General features: G+C 37.7%; 1 protein-coding gene across 11 annotated transcripts in view; it reads right to left on the bottom strand.

The window, feature by feature from the left end:
- The window catches only part of WDR20 (WD repeat domain 20), a 62573-nt gene that overhangs the window by 7427 nt on the left and 40584 nt on the right, over positions 1-14562 (bottom strand). For 5 of the 11 annotated variants that reach the window (XM_021401226.1, XM_021401220.1, XM_021401224.1 and 2 more), the window contains 2 exons: positions 10815-10997; positions 4715-5992 (listed from right to left, as the gene is read on the bottom strand). In XM_021401226.1, coding sequence (XP_021256901.1) covers positions 4715-5992; positions 10815-10997 — 1461 coding nt within the window. Of the gene's footprint in view, positions 1-39; positions 2928-4714; positions 5993-10814; positions 10998-14562 lie in introns of those variants that run through there. The other 6 variants (XR_002440147.1, XR_002440148.1, XM_021401228.1 and 3 more) reach the window with 4 other exon arrangements.

Below are 14562 nucleotides of genomic sequence, written 5' to 3'. Positions count from 1 at the left end.
AACTCAGATGTGGAAAAGGACTATTGAAAGTTATCTACATTTACAGTTCAATCACACATTTTTATTTAACATCAGTATACAGAGGACAACCCCAGCAAGTTATTTTGTAATGTCAAGTATTTAGTAAAGTTCTTCAGCTGTAACAGTGACAACAGAACAGCTAAAAATAAGCAGTATGAAACAAACATGATTTTCTTAAAATTATAAATATACCAACAATACTTCTTAAAGCTTAATTATTGCAACAGTTAAATTAACAATAGTTCATGTTAGAAAGGCTCTATGAAATTTATTCAAGTCGTCAAGAAATTAGATGGAAGTGTAAAAAGGAAATACATATGAATTTTACTTTCAATTTGCACTAAAGGTAGTCAATACAATTTTGTACAGTATCACCTAACATGTCAATCTTTAACAAACTCCAGTATACAGAATTCATAAAATGCAGAAAAAATATTGTTTAATTTTTACACGTAAATCGACAGTAAATTAACTGACACAAATTTTATTACTGTAACATAAGCAGGCCAGCATTTTAAATATTAATTTAGAAGCTTGATATTGTTAAAGGGGCAGACATATACAGTCATCGCGAGTACATAACCAAATTGTAAGAGGTGATAATTCGGAACATGGGTCTTCTAAAAAGTGTTTAGTAAAAGTCATGTTATTTCCTAATCCAGACATCCTCCTCATAAAGCCTTTGCAGGGCTATGGTCTTTCCTGGCTTTCCTGGAGCCGCTAGCCGCACCTCCTCACACGCACACACACACATACCTTGCTATAAATATCACGCCAGTGTACTAGGTTTAAGTTCACCCTGATAATGCGGGTATGCTCTGTGCAACTTTGCTATTGTGCACATTACAGAAAGCTTCAAATTTCAGCATGGTAACCTGAAGTCGTAGATGTGTTTCATTTTTACTAGAATCATCCCTGAAGTTTATACAGATACCGTATCACGTTGAAAGAAATCTATTTGATAGTACTTAAATAACAGCAATTGAACTTCAATCGTAATGATGAAATGCTCCTTTCCGCTGAGGAAGAATTAGTATGTATAGCTGCTCATCTCACCCAAAATATAGTGCATGAATGTTTAAGTACTCTTACAGAAGTCGTACTAAGACATGATACTGTACTACAATTGTAGTTAACTGGAAAATTCAAGGATGTTATAATTTAAGTCTAAATTTTCCTGTACAATAAGTCAAATAAATACATTCCATGTGCATTTGTTTTACAAGATGGTAACGTGTTTGTCTTGCTAGGTTATACACTGCCATTTCACCTGGTCGGGGCTCTGCCCAATCCTACCTTGAGCTTTCTGACAAAGGAAGCAACTCATCAGCAGCTTTCATTTAAATAAACTGAGTCACCTTGCACTGCGGCCAACAGCCACTGAAGTCAACAAGAAATCACAGAGGGTTTCTCCGACCGCTAAGTCCAGAGAAAGCTCGTTGTGCATATCTAGGCCCCGCTTCATTCTTTGTTTATAGGTTTGTTTGTTTTTAGTGTTTTCCTGCTTTGTTTTTTTCTTGTTGTAGTTGTTGCTTTGTTTTTAATTGCTTCTGCAGTTCCTGTAATTCAGTTTGAAGTAGCTATAAAGGTCAGACACGAAGTCTACCTCGGTTCCTTTAAGATTTTTTTTCCCCTCTTACGTCTTAAGAGAAATACAAGAGTTCTGTGATGCCATTTACATTTGCTGCGGGGGCTGGGAAATAAACGGGGAAAAGGAGACGGTTAATTGTCACCGTGTTGATAAGAAAGTCCATACTCTTGTTAAGGCAACCTATTTTTCTTACTACCCTGAACCTCCTCTCAGAAACAGGCTAAGAAAAAATGAGAGAAAAAAATGATTTTAATGAACCCTGAGTCTCGATCAACTTGTTTCTTATTAAATTTTTTCCATTTACTCGACCTCATTCTGACTGGGAGCCAGCGTAATAGTTCTGGAAGAGAGATATAAGAATGGTATATCCAGTGAGGAAGCTCAAGGTATGATTATGTTCTACACGTGAAGGAATAATTTGCAAAGTTTGTAAACGAACTGCGAGGACACTCTGTACATACAGTACAGCCCATCCTAAGGACCACAGCTGGAAAGAAATTTCTGGATTTATTTTTTTTCCCCTCTCAGGGCAGCACCAGACCAACCACAAAATTCAGAGCTCTTGTCACGCACTGTCCAATTATCCAGCGTGTCTTTTGATGGCTATTAAAAATGAGGGAAAGGTAGCACTGGCTCAATGGAAATTACATTAAACGCTGCAAGTCTGCTTCAGCGTTCCATCCAATTCTTTCTTTAGGTTGGCAGTGCCATGAATTTACGGAAGGCCTTTTGAGGCAATGATGGAAGCAGCAGCAAGATTCAGAGGCTTTCACTCTAGAGTTGGCAGACAAAAAAAAAAGTGACGGAGTTTTAAGATCACTTGGGGACCCATATTTCAAAAGGAAGACTAGAAATAGCAGCTTTAAACCCCCGAGGAATGGGATAGCCTAGGATAAAACAGGTAGCGAAACAGAAATGAATGGTATATAACCCAGTAAGAAAGACATTACCACGAGTGTTTTATACTTTGACAACTCTCATTAAATAATAAAATTAAGTGCTTTTCTATAAACAAAAAGATGCTCATAACGTCCTTCTGGCACAAATAGCTTCCTATCAAACCCCTGTAAACATGCCATCGAAATTTAGTTTTTACCATCAGAGTGAGCTCACTAGAAATGCAAGTGATATCAGAAAAACAAGTTCATTTGAAAATTTCTAAGTAAATACTTCCTAAACAATATGGCATTTACATCAGTGTGCAATATTAATTTTGAAAGTGATAACTTCAGCATGAAAATTACTTACCTGTAATTAAAGTTTTCCATATTGGCCAATACATAAATCCTGATTTTTGGTACTGCATACTTTATCTCTGAAATATTTGAAATGTCATATTCCAAATCAAAGTTAATACACAAGAAAGAGTGTGTTTAAGTTATAACCAGTCTAACAAAACCCCCTTCAGCCACTGAAATTTAACAGCGTAGCATTTAGTAGTACACAAAAGAGTTTTAGAACAAGAAGAAAAAATAGCTCACAATAGAAATCTGAGGCACTGCTGTACATGTATACTGCTAATGCTTAAGACTTACGAATTGTGCTGAGTCACAGAAAGGATAACTCTTAGTGTTTTCATTTCATTCAGTACTAGTCCTAGAGCTAAGTAGTTCAAGGTTGAGTTGTTTTTGCCTTTTTGTTTGTTTTTTAATTAATGCTGGAGCTGAAGCTCTTAGGCAAAGAACATTGTTAGGTATTACCTTCCACCCTTCTCCTCCTTGCAATTCTTAGCATTAGTTACAACCTTGAAAAATGCACTGAGATGTAGAGTGGACACGGCTCTCTTTGCGTACATAAATAGTGACAGATTTTAGAACACTTCAAAGAAACTTCCATCATACGAGATGTTTTAAGAGAAAATCTTGAGCTTTACTTAAAATGTTATAGCAATGAGCGAGCGGTGTTAATGTTAAATATTTACAGAACCTCCGCTTCAAAAGTGAAATTTACAAATGAAGTAGTTAAAATATTACAACCATCAGACGTTCATTTATGCTGCCCGATGTGGCACTATTCAGATATTGGCAGATTTTTTTTTTTTTTTCCTTCAGGTGATGATCTACATGCCACAAAACTCCAGAAGCTTTCACAGAAGTAATGGCCCTTTTTGGTGCATCAGATCTAGCAAGGTTTTCCTAGCTGTATTCCCTTAAAATGTTGCTGGCAAACAAAGCCATGGTAGCATAAGGTACTTTTTATAAAATAAATCACCACTTTTAGCTTCATTCCAAGTTTAGCTTGCTATACATTGAACAGAAGAAAAATAAAACTTCAACTGCGTCTAAGTGCATTACCAATGAAAGTTAAAACTAATAATATATTTTCATGAAGGTTCAACTGATGGATCGGGTGCCATCATGAAGCACAAGCTTGCTGATGGTCAAGTTTGACTAACAGAAGTGACGGTAACATAAAAGTGAAGCTACTTTGAGCAAGCTCGCACAATTTTCCCTAACTTGATGAAGAATACATAAGTCAAGACCCAGCTAAAATTAGAGTTCCTTGACAGCACTGATTCACAATTTCAAAAGCATGAACTACAGTCAGTAATGGGCTCACAAATCTGCTCATGGAATGGTCGACACTTTAATAAGAAGTGGTTTTACATTGACGGCAGACCACCACAGAAAAGTATGGAGGAATAAAACACTTTGGTTTTAATTTTTCAGAGGCTCACATTTCTCGTTAGACTTGAAAGCAGCAGCTTCTATAAGCTACTGTTATTGGGAGTGCAGTTATTTTGTAGAAAACACTTGAAATATAATTATTTTAGTGATTGACAGGTTTTACTTCAATTTGTACATAAATAGCTTTCACCATATTGTGGTTACGCTTAAGTATAAGAACACTGATCAATAGTTTAGATGCACAGTATTTATTTCTTCTGCTGGAAGGCAACTATACTTAATAATTGTATCCAAGACACTTCAAATCATTCAGAAATATGGCATGCAGTATCCAAAAGTATGGCTCTGAGGATTTTTTTTTTTTTTTTTACATTAAGCATAAAGAAATTTTATATTCAACATTCATTTATATCTCAAGAAAACTACCTATTCAGAGTTCTAGTTCTTTGATGCAGCATTAAGGATTAAAACTTACCACTTTACCAGGCCTTGCCCATGTGCAAATAAATCCCTCCTGACAAGCAGTGACTATACAGTCTTCAAGAAAAATTAACACAGTCAGTCTTTCATGTGCTATCTTTTTACAGATTAGAGGCTCTAACAAGGGAACATCTTCCATTCTGGGACAGAGAGGTGTTCCCAAAGTTTTAGCTGGGTCCGTTTTGGTTTTAGTAACTAGGTTCAGTTTGTCACTGCTCTTGCTAGATATATGTCCCATGCTATGATTTCTCTTGTGATCTTTTTCATGGTGTCTTTCCTTCCGATCATGTAGTGATAAGGTTGCAAATTTACTAACACCAGAAGCAATGGCACCATCCATGACACTGCTTTTACTGCCAGCATTTGAGACTGCAGAGTGTGGAAGGCTGTTTGACCGTGGAAGAGGAGGGGGTACAGAGTTTCCAGGTGTTGTGATACTGTTTCCGTTACTTCCCGGGTTAGCTCCACCACTTCCAGCGGGTGGACTTGTGGCATTCATGACATTTGTATGTGTCCTTGCTCTTGAGAGAGGTTGGTGGGGGAAGAGGATATCTTCTGTAAGATCCCATAAACAGAGCTGTGTGTCCTGGCCTACTGAACCGAATCTATACGTAACACTTACTGGACGACTGTCTGTAGAGTTCCTTTTGGATAGCCTAGATTGCGTGCTATTTGCTCGATCTCTGCCAAAATGAAGGTCTTGGAAATCCTCATCACTTCCACTAAATTCCATTGGGTCACTCTCTTCTACACTAGTGGTATATGGATCAAATGCAACAACACTGACCCACGATTTATGTCCGTGACCTCTTGCTATTACTCGACAGTCCACAAAAGACCAAACTGTTACCAAGTCATCCTCTCCACCCGTCACTATGTATTTCCCATCGGGACTCCAACACACACACAGCAGTCCTCCAAAGTAGCTTTTCATTGTACCATGCAATTCCACGGAATCAAAGTTAAACACGCGAAGAAAACCATCCTGGCTCACACATGCCAAGAACTTTCCATCTGGGGAAAAGGCAAATTCATTCAGGGCACCCTCACCTACTGTCCATTTAAGCAGAGGGTTTCTTGTGGATTTACTCTTGCAAGTGTGAACTGCAAAACTTTCTCCTTGTTTAAGTAGCTGGTAGTGCGGGGCTGTGGTACCACAAGTGTGCTCCACGTTATATAAGTACATATTGCCACTGGAATGAGCTACTAGGAAAAGGCTTTCCGAACCTGGTACCCATTTTACACAGGTTACTCTGGACTTGTCTATTAGTCTCTGTGAAAAACAAAGAAGATACACATCAGAAAGACTGAAAAGTAAAGTTTTAATGATTAACTGTAAATCTGAACTTTTTGGGGAGAAAAAGAAAAAACTTTAAGCGAAGTCAATTCAACTTTCTGGAAAAGAGCTACGTTACTATATTCACAAACACTTATAATCTTATCAAGCAATTAACAGGAAACGATTTTTAGAGAAAGTGCTACCAAAGGTTATTATTGTCCAGTCATATTGCAAAGAACATATGCTGATAAAGCCTATCTCTTGCTAATCTCAAAGTAGAGTCCTTAAGTTTACTTTTCACTGTGTAGGTTAAAAGGTATGAAAAAAACAAAAAAAACAACAACGCAGAATGAGCTAAAGGGAAAAAAGGCTGTTACTCATCTATACTACAGAGCAAACAAATTCTAAATCAGCAGCAATAGGTTTAGACTCAGTTTTTATCTGAAAGGCAAAAAAAAAGACTTTATGAACCTTTACCAGCTTTCTCATTTAGGGAGCAAATGCTACACAGTGTCCCCTAGTTGGAAAGTTAATAGCTAGATGCACATTATTCAGCAAATTCAGAAAGCACACGTCCTCTTCACCTTGGAAACCCCACCCTGCAATTACTTTTCATTCGTAAATCAAGATCCTGTCTAGACTTTCAATTACCACCTGATTATTAAAATGTTTTTCTTTAAAGGAAACTTATTAAAGTCCATAATTACAAAACAATGAACACATCAAACAAACATCCCCAACTCATGTCTTCAGCGCTCTAAGAACTGAGAGGTAAAGTCAAACGCAAGGAGTCAAGTGCAGTTCTGGTGGACTTCTGAATCTATCAACAGTCTGCCATGGCATCACTCAACTGAAACTTGGAAACAAAATTCTTTACATGCAAATTCAAGGTCTGTATTTGGCACAGACTGATTGTAGGCTGAAAGTAGACCTAAGCTATAAAAAAGACAAGAATGCAAATACAAAGAGCCTAAGGAAATACCAGAACTACTTACAAAAGTCACCCTCCATCCCCCCCTCCACCCCCCCCCCCAAAAAAAATAATCCCTTGCTATGCTGTTTATCACAAAGAAAAAACTAATGGATAATACACTGAGTTTTATCCATTCTGGGCCTGTAACTATCAAAAGCAGCACCTGATCATTTTATGTTACAATCTTCAATTACGTTTGCTGCTGTCAAGTTCAATATAAGACCAGGAATCCTCTCTTGTGTAACTTCTCAGTTTGTACTTAAGAGCTAAGTTAATCTGTGAACTTTTCCTCAAATGAGGTAGCTTTAAAAACACCATCATCTTCTCTTCCTTAATAATATTTTTAATAATTTGTCACATGCTCATTAAAATAGATCATTTGCATCTCAGTAATAATGATACCAGAAATGTTAAGACAGAAGGCTGCTTTGTACATAAGCAAAAAAAGACAGAGATATTTGGCTGGGTAGCCTGCTTGAGGCAATAGTATTCCTGTTACAAAGCTACAGCTAATACAGCACAAAGTGACACCGCTTGCTTTACTGTACTACAGCAGCTCAACCTGACGTATGATCTCTACTCACAAAACACTCAACTTTTGTATTAGAAATTGTGTTTTAAGTTCACAATCACGTTGAGCTACACAGCACAAAGTACTGCAGGAGAATTCCCCAAACCTGAACATTTTTACCTCAAAGATGCTCTGAGAAAAACAGGATTACAACATATAATGAAATCAGATTGGTATGAACAGGCAAGATGCAGAGAGACTTTAAAAAGATATATAGCAAGCGACTGCAACTCATGACTTTCTCAACCAGCAGAGCTTTAAAATTCAGTAGAAAGACTGAAATTCTGAAGTTATGACTTTATGTATTAGAAGTTTTTTGACTGGCATCACACATCTGGAGTGTAGCAAGTAAGAGCTGAAGTCGGTATGACTGGCAGAAGCGCTACAATAAAGGACAGAATGAAGTATCACACAAATCGGTAGAGCAGCTGGGATAAAGGGCTTGTATTCAGTTTGGTGAAGTAATAGTAAATAAAGGAGCTTCAGTCACCAGCCAGGAAGGCAAACTCTTCCTGATTGGTGTTTTGAACAATCTTGAACAAACTTATAGGCATAGGCCAGAAGGCAGAAAAAAAAATGGAGGCAAGTAAGGCATTTGCATTAAGGTTTGGCAAAGAGCTCTAGCAACACAAGAAGAAGAAAAGTTTATAAAGCAAAGATGCAGCTTTAAGGCTTTGGTTTAAATAAAAAGAAGATAAAAAATACTATAAAGGAAACCTAATTCAGCTGGCTAGCTTGAGGATAGCCACCTACTACCTGGAAACAACTGCATCTGTAAGGCACACTTGGGTGGTTTGGGGAATAAAAAAAGAACACATCACCGATTAGATTCTGACACAAATAGAAGGAGTATCATTACTGATACAGGTCAGTTTAGGCAGGCTGCCACAAGCTACATGGTATCAAGCACCTCAGCTTTTTAAGTTCTTCTACATCAAGAGAGTCAAAAGAAAAAAAAGTTACAAGTTAAAATGCAATAGCCTTAATTTACTCAAGCTTCCACACAACCTTCTGTATCTTAAGATGTTAAACAACTTCATTTATCGCTTACCATTAAACGCTATCCTGATTGCTTTATCACAGGTGATAATCAAAACAGAGCCTTGGGCCACCTGTATCACCAAATTCCTAACAGGATGAGTGGTGAATTCTACTCTCTCTACTACTCTAGCACCAGTGCCAAATCTGCCCAAAGATGTAAACACTCACTGAGACCACCTTCTGCCTAGGAAGGTATGTTTATCTTCAAATACTGTCTGAAGTCTAAATATATTCAAAAACCAACAGGCACCTTCATCGTGAAGTGAATGTACCAACTCCAAGATAAACACTCACTAATGTTTCTCTGAAATGGTTTTTAGATACAAGCTAGAATTTCTAAACATAGCCATAGCAAAATTCAGTACTGTAACTAACAGATTAAAAATAGGGATTTTGGAATTGCTTGTAACCACAGACAAAAATCAGCACAGGAAAAAAGAACGTGTCTTTTAACTCCACTCTACACGTGAATAAGTTCTGGTAGCACCAAGCAAATCTCTGCTAGCATTGTAGGAAAGAGGTATCGTTTAATTGCCACCAAACAGGCAGAGGATGCATTTCCATCACAGAGAAGTATGGCTGGTGATAACAGAAAAGGCTGCTTTTTCTAATGTCAAGTTGCTGCAGTGTCTCTATCACTTTTGGAATATCAGATGAACTATTCAGCCTGCGATGCACATTTACACTGTAGAAGTTAGACAGTAAACCTCAAAGCATGTAAACATGCACTTGATTGTTATGTAAGGTATTTTAGCACCAGTTTTTCCTTAAGGCAGCTACAGGTCAGCTACAACAGTGGCAACTGCTCTATGAAAGGAAATTCTAGCTATTCATAGTTTTCTACCACCATTTTTAATACTTATGTTACTATCATAGAAGATTACATCAGAGCTGTGTTGCCACAAGTAACTTGCTCACGCCCACAGCAGCACTCCCGGTGGTGAAGCTGTACCAATGCAGGTTTGGTTTTCTGAGACTGTTTTTAGTTGTTGCCGTTTTTAAAAAGACAACACTAGAAGGAATACATACAGTGGTTTCTACCAAAAAGAATGTTCCACACAAAATTAAGAGGCCCTCCAACAGTGTTTCCCATTCAACACGAGCAGAGAGAACAGGTGCAAAAGGCTAGGAACAAAGAACACTCCTCTTCTGATCTAGTTGTAGCTACTTTTAGGAAGTTGAGAAGGAATTAGACAGTTCTAATTATAAAACAATCCCATTGAGAACAATACTTCAATTTTCTTTGCACGAAGACAGAGAAAGAAAACAACTCCCTGAGGTTGGAAAGATGTGCCTTCTTAGTCCGAAAGCTGAGCAAGGCTTAACTTAATCTGCAAAGCTCTTATCCAGATTTGAAGTCTCAGAAAAAAAAAAAAAAAAGAACTCCAACAACAAACCACCTGCAAAGCTCTTTGTGATTACCTCATGCTTTACCTGCAGTTGGATTAAAACATAAAAAGCAGCAATAAATAAATAAATAATCTCTTGCTTATCCTCTGCAGAAAATGCTGTCCAAGTTTTATCAGTTACCAGATCTCTTCCCCTGTAAACATCCATTCACTTACCTTTCTAAGAATTACCAGACAATCAGAGCCAGTGGTCCTGTAAACTGACCTAAGTCCACCGCCCATCTTAGCACTCCCTCTATTTTCATTTTCTTCCTTATGGCACAGATGGAGAATTCTTTCAGGAATGTCACACAGTCTAGACCTTGTGAGCCTCCCGCTTCCCCTGTGCGGCATTCAGTTTAATATCCCGGTCTTCCCTGAGGAAGCCTTTAGGAATTCGTGATACAGACAGCTTCCTGACCATTAAAAAACCCTGTATGTTTACCTTAATTCGGATTTAATATTTTGACTATAACGTATTAAAAAAGGGTTCAAGAGTTTTCTTCTCCATTTGGAACTAAATGCCTCTGGAAACAACGGTCCATGGAGAAATGCAGCAACATTTAGATGTGAAGATATTTTTCTATCAGATAACTGTCATTAGCTCTAGTTACAGTATTACACAAACTAAGAAGTCCTAACTTTTTCTTTTGCCTTATACCCCAAAAAGGTTCCTCCTTGAATAACATTTTTGTGTAAGAATCTAAACAGTGAAACATCTGGAAAACAAAAGGCAGTGACTGAATGATGAGCTGTATTGGCAAACAAAGCCTTCTATAGAACCCTGAGGATCTTTTATATCAGAAATACATTGCATGCAACAATGTTAAGATTTCTACTTACTTCCTCATTAAATAATTTGCTAGTTTCTTTTTTAATAGGGTCTATAAGTTGGACCTGGCCTGCTGAGAAGCCCACAAGAAGAGAGACACTTTCTGCTGTAGCTGTTAAGTGATTGAAGTCATGGCATGTAGGTTGTGTTCCTTTGTATATCCTTTTGTCTATTGGTTTACTCAAGTCCGCAGCCTGCAAAAAGAGCAAACAGAATTAAAACAGTTTATCACCATGTATACATACGCAAGTTCTATCTACAAATGAGTTTATGCTAAGTAACAATTTACGCAGTCATAAAATTGTAGTTTAAAACGCAGCTCTGTATTTACTGAACACATCAAAATATGTCTTTAAAAGGTTTACCTTTTGATAAAATGTAATGCTTCCACGTTTTTCAAGCTTGCTAAACACTACACCTACCCGCCATCAGAACTATATCACATGACAAACTAATGACAACCAGCGTGTTCAGAAACACAAAAGCTCCAGTGAGTCCTCGAGATCAACCTATTCCCAGAAGGCTTCTCCTGCCAGAAGCAGCATCCCATCACTAAGAAAAGGTATATTCTGTTTTTCTACTAGTAGCTTTCTCAATATGAATTACAACCAGTTTTGGTAGTCAATTAAAATAGTATATGCTAATCCTTGTACTCTAAGTGCATCCTCTTACAACAGGCAAAACTAATATTGGTATCAGTATTAAAAATTAAGATTTACTAGATCCAAGGAGAGAGATTTCTAGGAACAATGACTTGGAACGTTGATACTGTGATTATAAAACACTCCTTAACTTGTTAAGCTACAGAATGATTGCACTTCTGACGTGGACTTATTAAACATGAAAATACTTTGCAGCACCTATAACCAAAAATTATTTTTATGTGTCAATATATCTATTTTATTTTCTGATCAATCCAGACAGATACTAGACAAAGTAAGTGCCAACAAAAGAGAAGATCTTCAACATAAACAACCGAAGCACCTGAAGAGTCACAAAGAACAGACAAGTGATTTTAAATGCCCTCAGTTGTGTAACCCATGCTTATCCCCATATCACTTCTGAACAGGCATCCAAATCTTTCATCACCAGAGATTATAACCCACACATTTACTATGCATGGTCACATACATCAGGTTCAACCTTTTTTTCTTTTAAACTCTCATTTGCTAGGTTCAGAGTCTGTAATTACAAAGTTGCAGATACTAAATAATATTACAGGCTTCAGATGCAGCTGTGATTTCAGACTGTTTCTAATTCTGATATATTCTTTTACAGTAATTTTAGTCAGAGGAAATCAGGCCAGCAATAGAGGAAATAAAACTTGTTTGAGGAAGAGGACAAGCTTCACTGAAAAGAAAACGGCTCTAGTGTATTAAATCTTGGGGCACATTTAAGGAGTAGCAAATCCATTACACGCACGGAGTTACACATACAGAAAACAGACCTGCCTGTCAGTAGATAAAGACCGTGACTAGCCACACTGTGAATCACGTCAGGTGAGCCATTTCCAAGGCAAATTTAACTACGGGATACAAGTGATAGTGTATATACGCTACAGTACTGAAGTTACACTTAATGTATTGCAGCATATTATAAATCAGTTTAAGCAGGTGTATGGCCTTCCGGTTGAAAACTCCAAAACGAGACAATATATCCCACTTTCAGCAGATTACAAAGTTATTCTCCAGAGCCCAGAGATCCATTATAAGCTAAAAGAGAATATTAGCAATACCTCTTCAAGGAGAACTTTAAAATAGAATGCTAGCTCTACTGGGATCATAGGATAAGGCACGGGCCTATCAAGGCGCATCCTCACACGTAAATCCGTACACTGAAACTGGAAAAGCAAATCCTAGAGGCCGTGTGGTTGGTCTCTTGCACTATGCAAGATTCCCTTGTCCTAAATTAACGCAAAGTGATATCAAGAGATAACTCACAAAATGGAGGTAACGTTTTTATCTGGAAGACCATTTTACAGAAATGCACCCCTATGTACCTCAGAGAAATGGCCAGAGCAAGCAAGGGGCAGTGCCTCTCTCTTTTCAGCTACAAGACTCGAGGTGTGGCCCCTGGCAAAAGTTTCATCACAATGCAACGCCTAAGAAAGAAGATCCCTTTCAAAATAAATAGAACTCCGACTGAATCATCCCGAGGGATCACAGCGGACGACTCTCCCACCAGTGGAAAACAATTATTTCCAGGATCTTCTACGTCTGAATCCTTACTATTCTTTTAAGTGACACAGAATCATGACATTGCCAATTCCAGGTTGAAACTCTTTTGTCTGGTCAGAGTTTTGTACTGTTGCTATGATTTTTCTTGTCCAAAAAAGTTTACTGTGACTGCAGTATTCTGAAATTGTGTGATAACAAATCTAGCAAGACATGAAATTCTGACAAACGAAATCTAAGCACAAGACTTCACTGCACTTGTCCTACCTGCTCTCTGGGAGCCAGATGGCAGTGACAATCTGTCTGAACTTAAACGGAGTGTAAGTAAATTAATTTGATTACCAGAAGCTAGGCTTCTAATGACAGGGATGCCTTACCTTTTGTTTGTTTACATGCAGCTAGTGTTTTCAGTTGTATTTATGATATAGCTGCCTCTCAGAGATAAATCAAAACTACAAGCACCAAAATACTTTCCTGGCCTTGTTCTGTCTTCACTGAAAGACAGGATAGAATCAATGATCTTGAGAACCAAAAGCCATTTTGTCTCTATTTCTGCACATTTGAAAACTGCCATTGGATTTTTGATAAGAACAAGAAAAGCACTTACTCATAAAATTCAATAGGGCCTGTGATTCAGCATTTCATTAGCATGCCATTAAGTCCATTTGCTATAGCTGTACTGTGGAGGACATGATTCTCAGAAAAAGAGAATCCCGGTCCACAGCTGTCCTGGTACCCAACACTGCTTGCTCAAAAAGGAGACGTGAGCTGTCCTTATTTCAAAAGAACGGTGATATACTTTGAAAGAGAACCAAAAGACCTTGGGATGAAGCATTACCAAACACAGCAGCTACAAGCACACAAGGCACCCTTGGCTAAGCTTGACTTGGTAGCAAATGATTTTTGTGCTTTTTGTCCTAATTGTTGTGAATGTTCTCTTCTGGATAAAATACTTCGGCTTGGCTAAAATTGAATTGGAGCATTTAATGGAAGGTTAAGGATTAATACCATTCTCCTTTGGAATAAAAGTATGTGTACAAGCCATCAAAATACATTTTCACTAATCAAGTCTCATTGATAGCATTTGGGCCAACTGATACCTGCACTGGAAGTCTCTACTTCACAACACTCATATTTCAAGTATCCCCTGAGCAAAGCAACAAGGAATAACAGGTATTGGGCAAAAAGAACAAGAGGAATCTCACTCAACACTTGTCTGAAGTCAGCGATGCAGCCAACAAAACTGGTGTACCTGGGACACCAACAGTTTCCAAGATGTGTCCTTGAACAGATTTAAGTAGTTTTTATAAAATCTACAGTTACCTGCAGAAAAAAAACCTGACAGCATTGCCATTTGGTTCCTTGTGGTGTACTCTCAAAATAAAACACGAATCATGTAATTGTCTTGGGGACATCCCAGCCCCATGTAGTTAACACGTCACACTGGGTTAGGGATAGGGAAGGGAAATATATATATTTACATACACAAGAATCAATACGTGGAAGTAAGTTTTTTATATTAAAAAAGACTGTGTATGCCTATATAATTTGCCCATTAAGCTTGAACCAAGACATCCAGAAGAAA

This window comes from Numida meleagris, chromosome 6 (genome assembly GCF_002078875.1).
Source record: "Numida meleagris isolate 19003 breed g44 Domestic line chromosome 6, NumMel1.0, whole genome shotgun sequence".
Lineage (NCBI taxonomy): Eukaryota > Metazoa > Chordata > Aves > Galliformes > Numididae > Numida > Numida meleagris.
The sequence above is the reverse complement of the archived record's forward strand: the minus strand, read 5'-3'. Positions and strand labels throughout refer to the sequence as shown.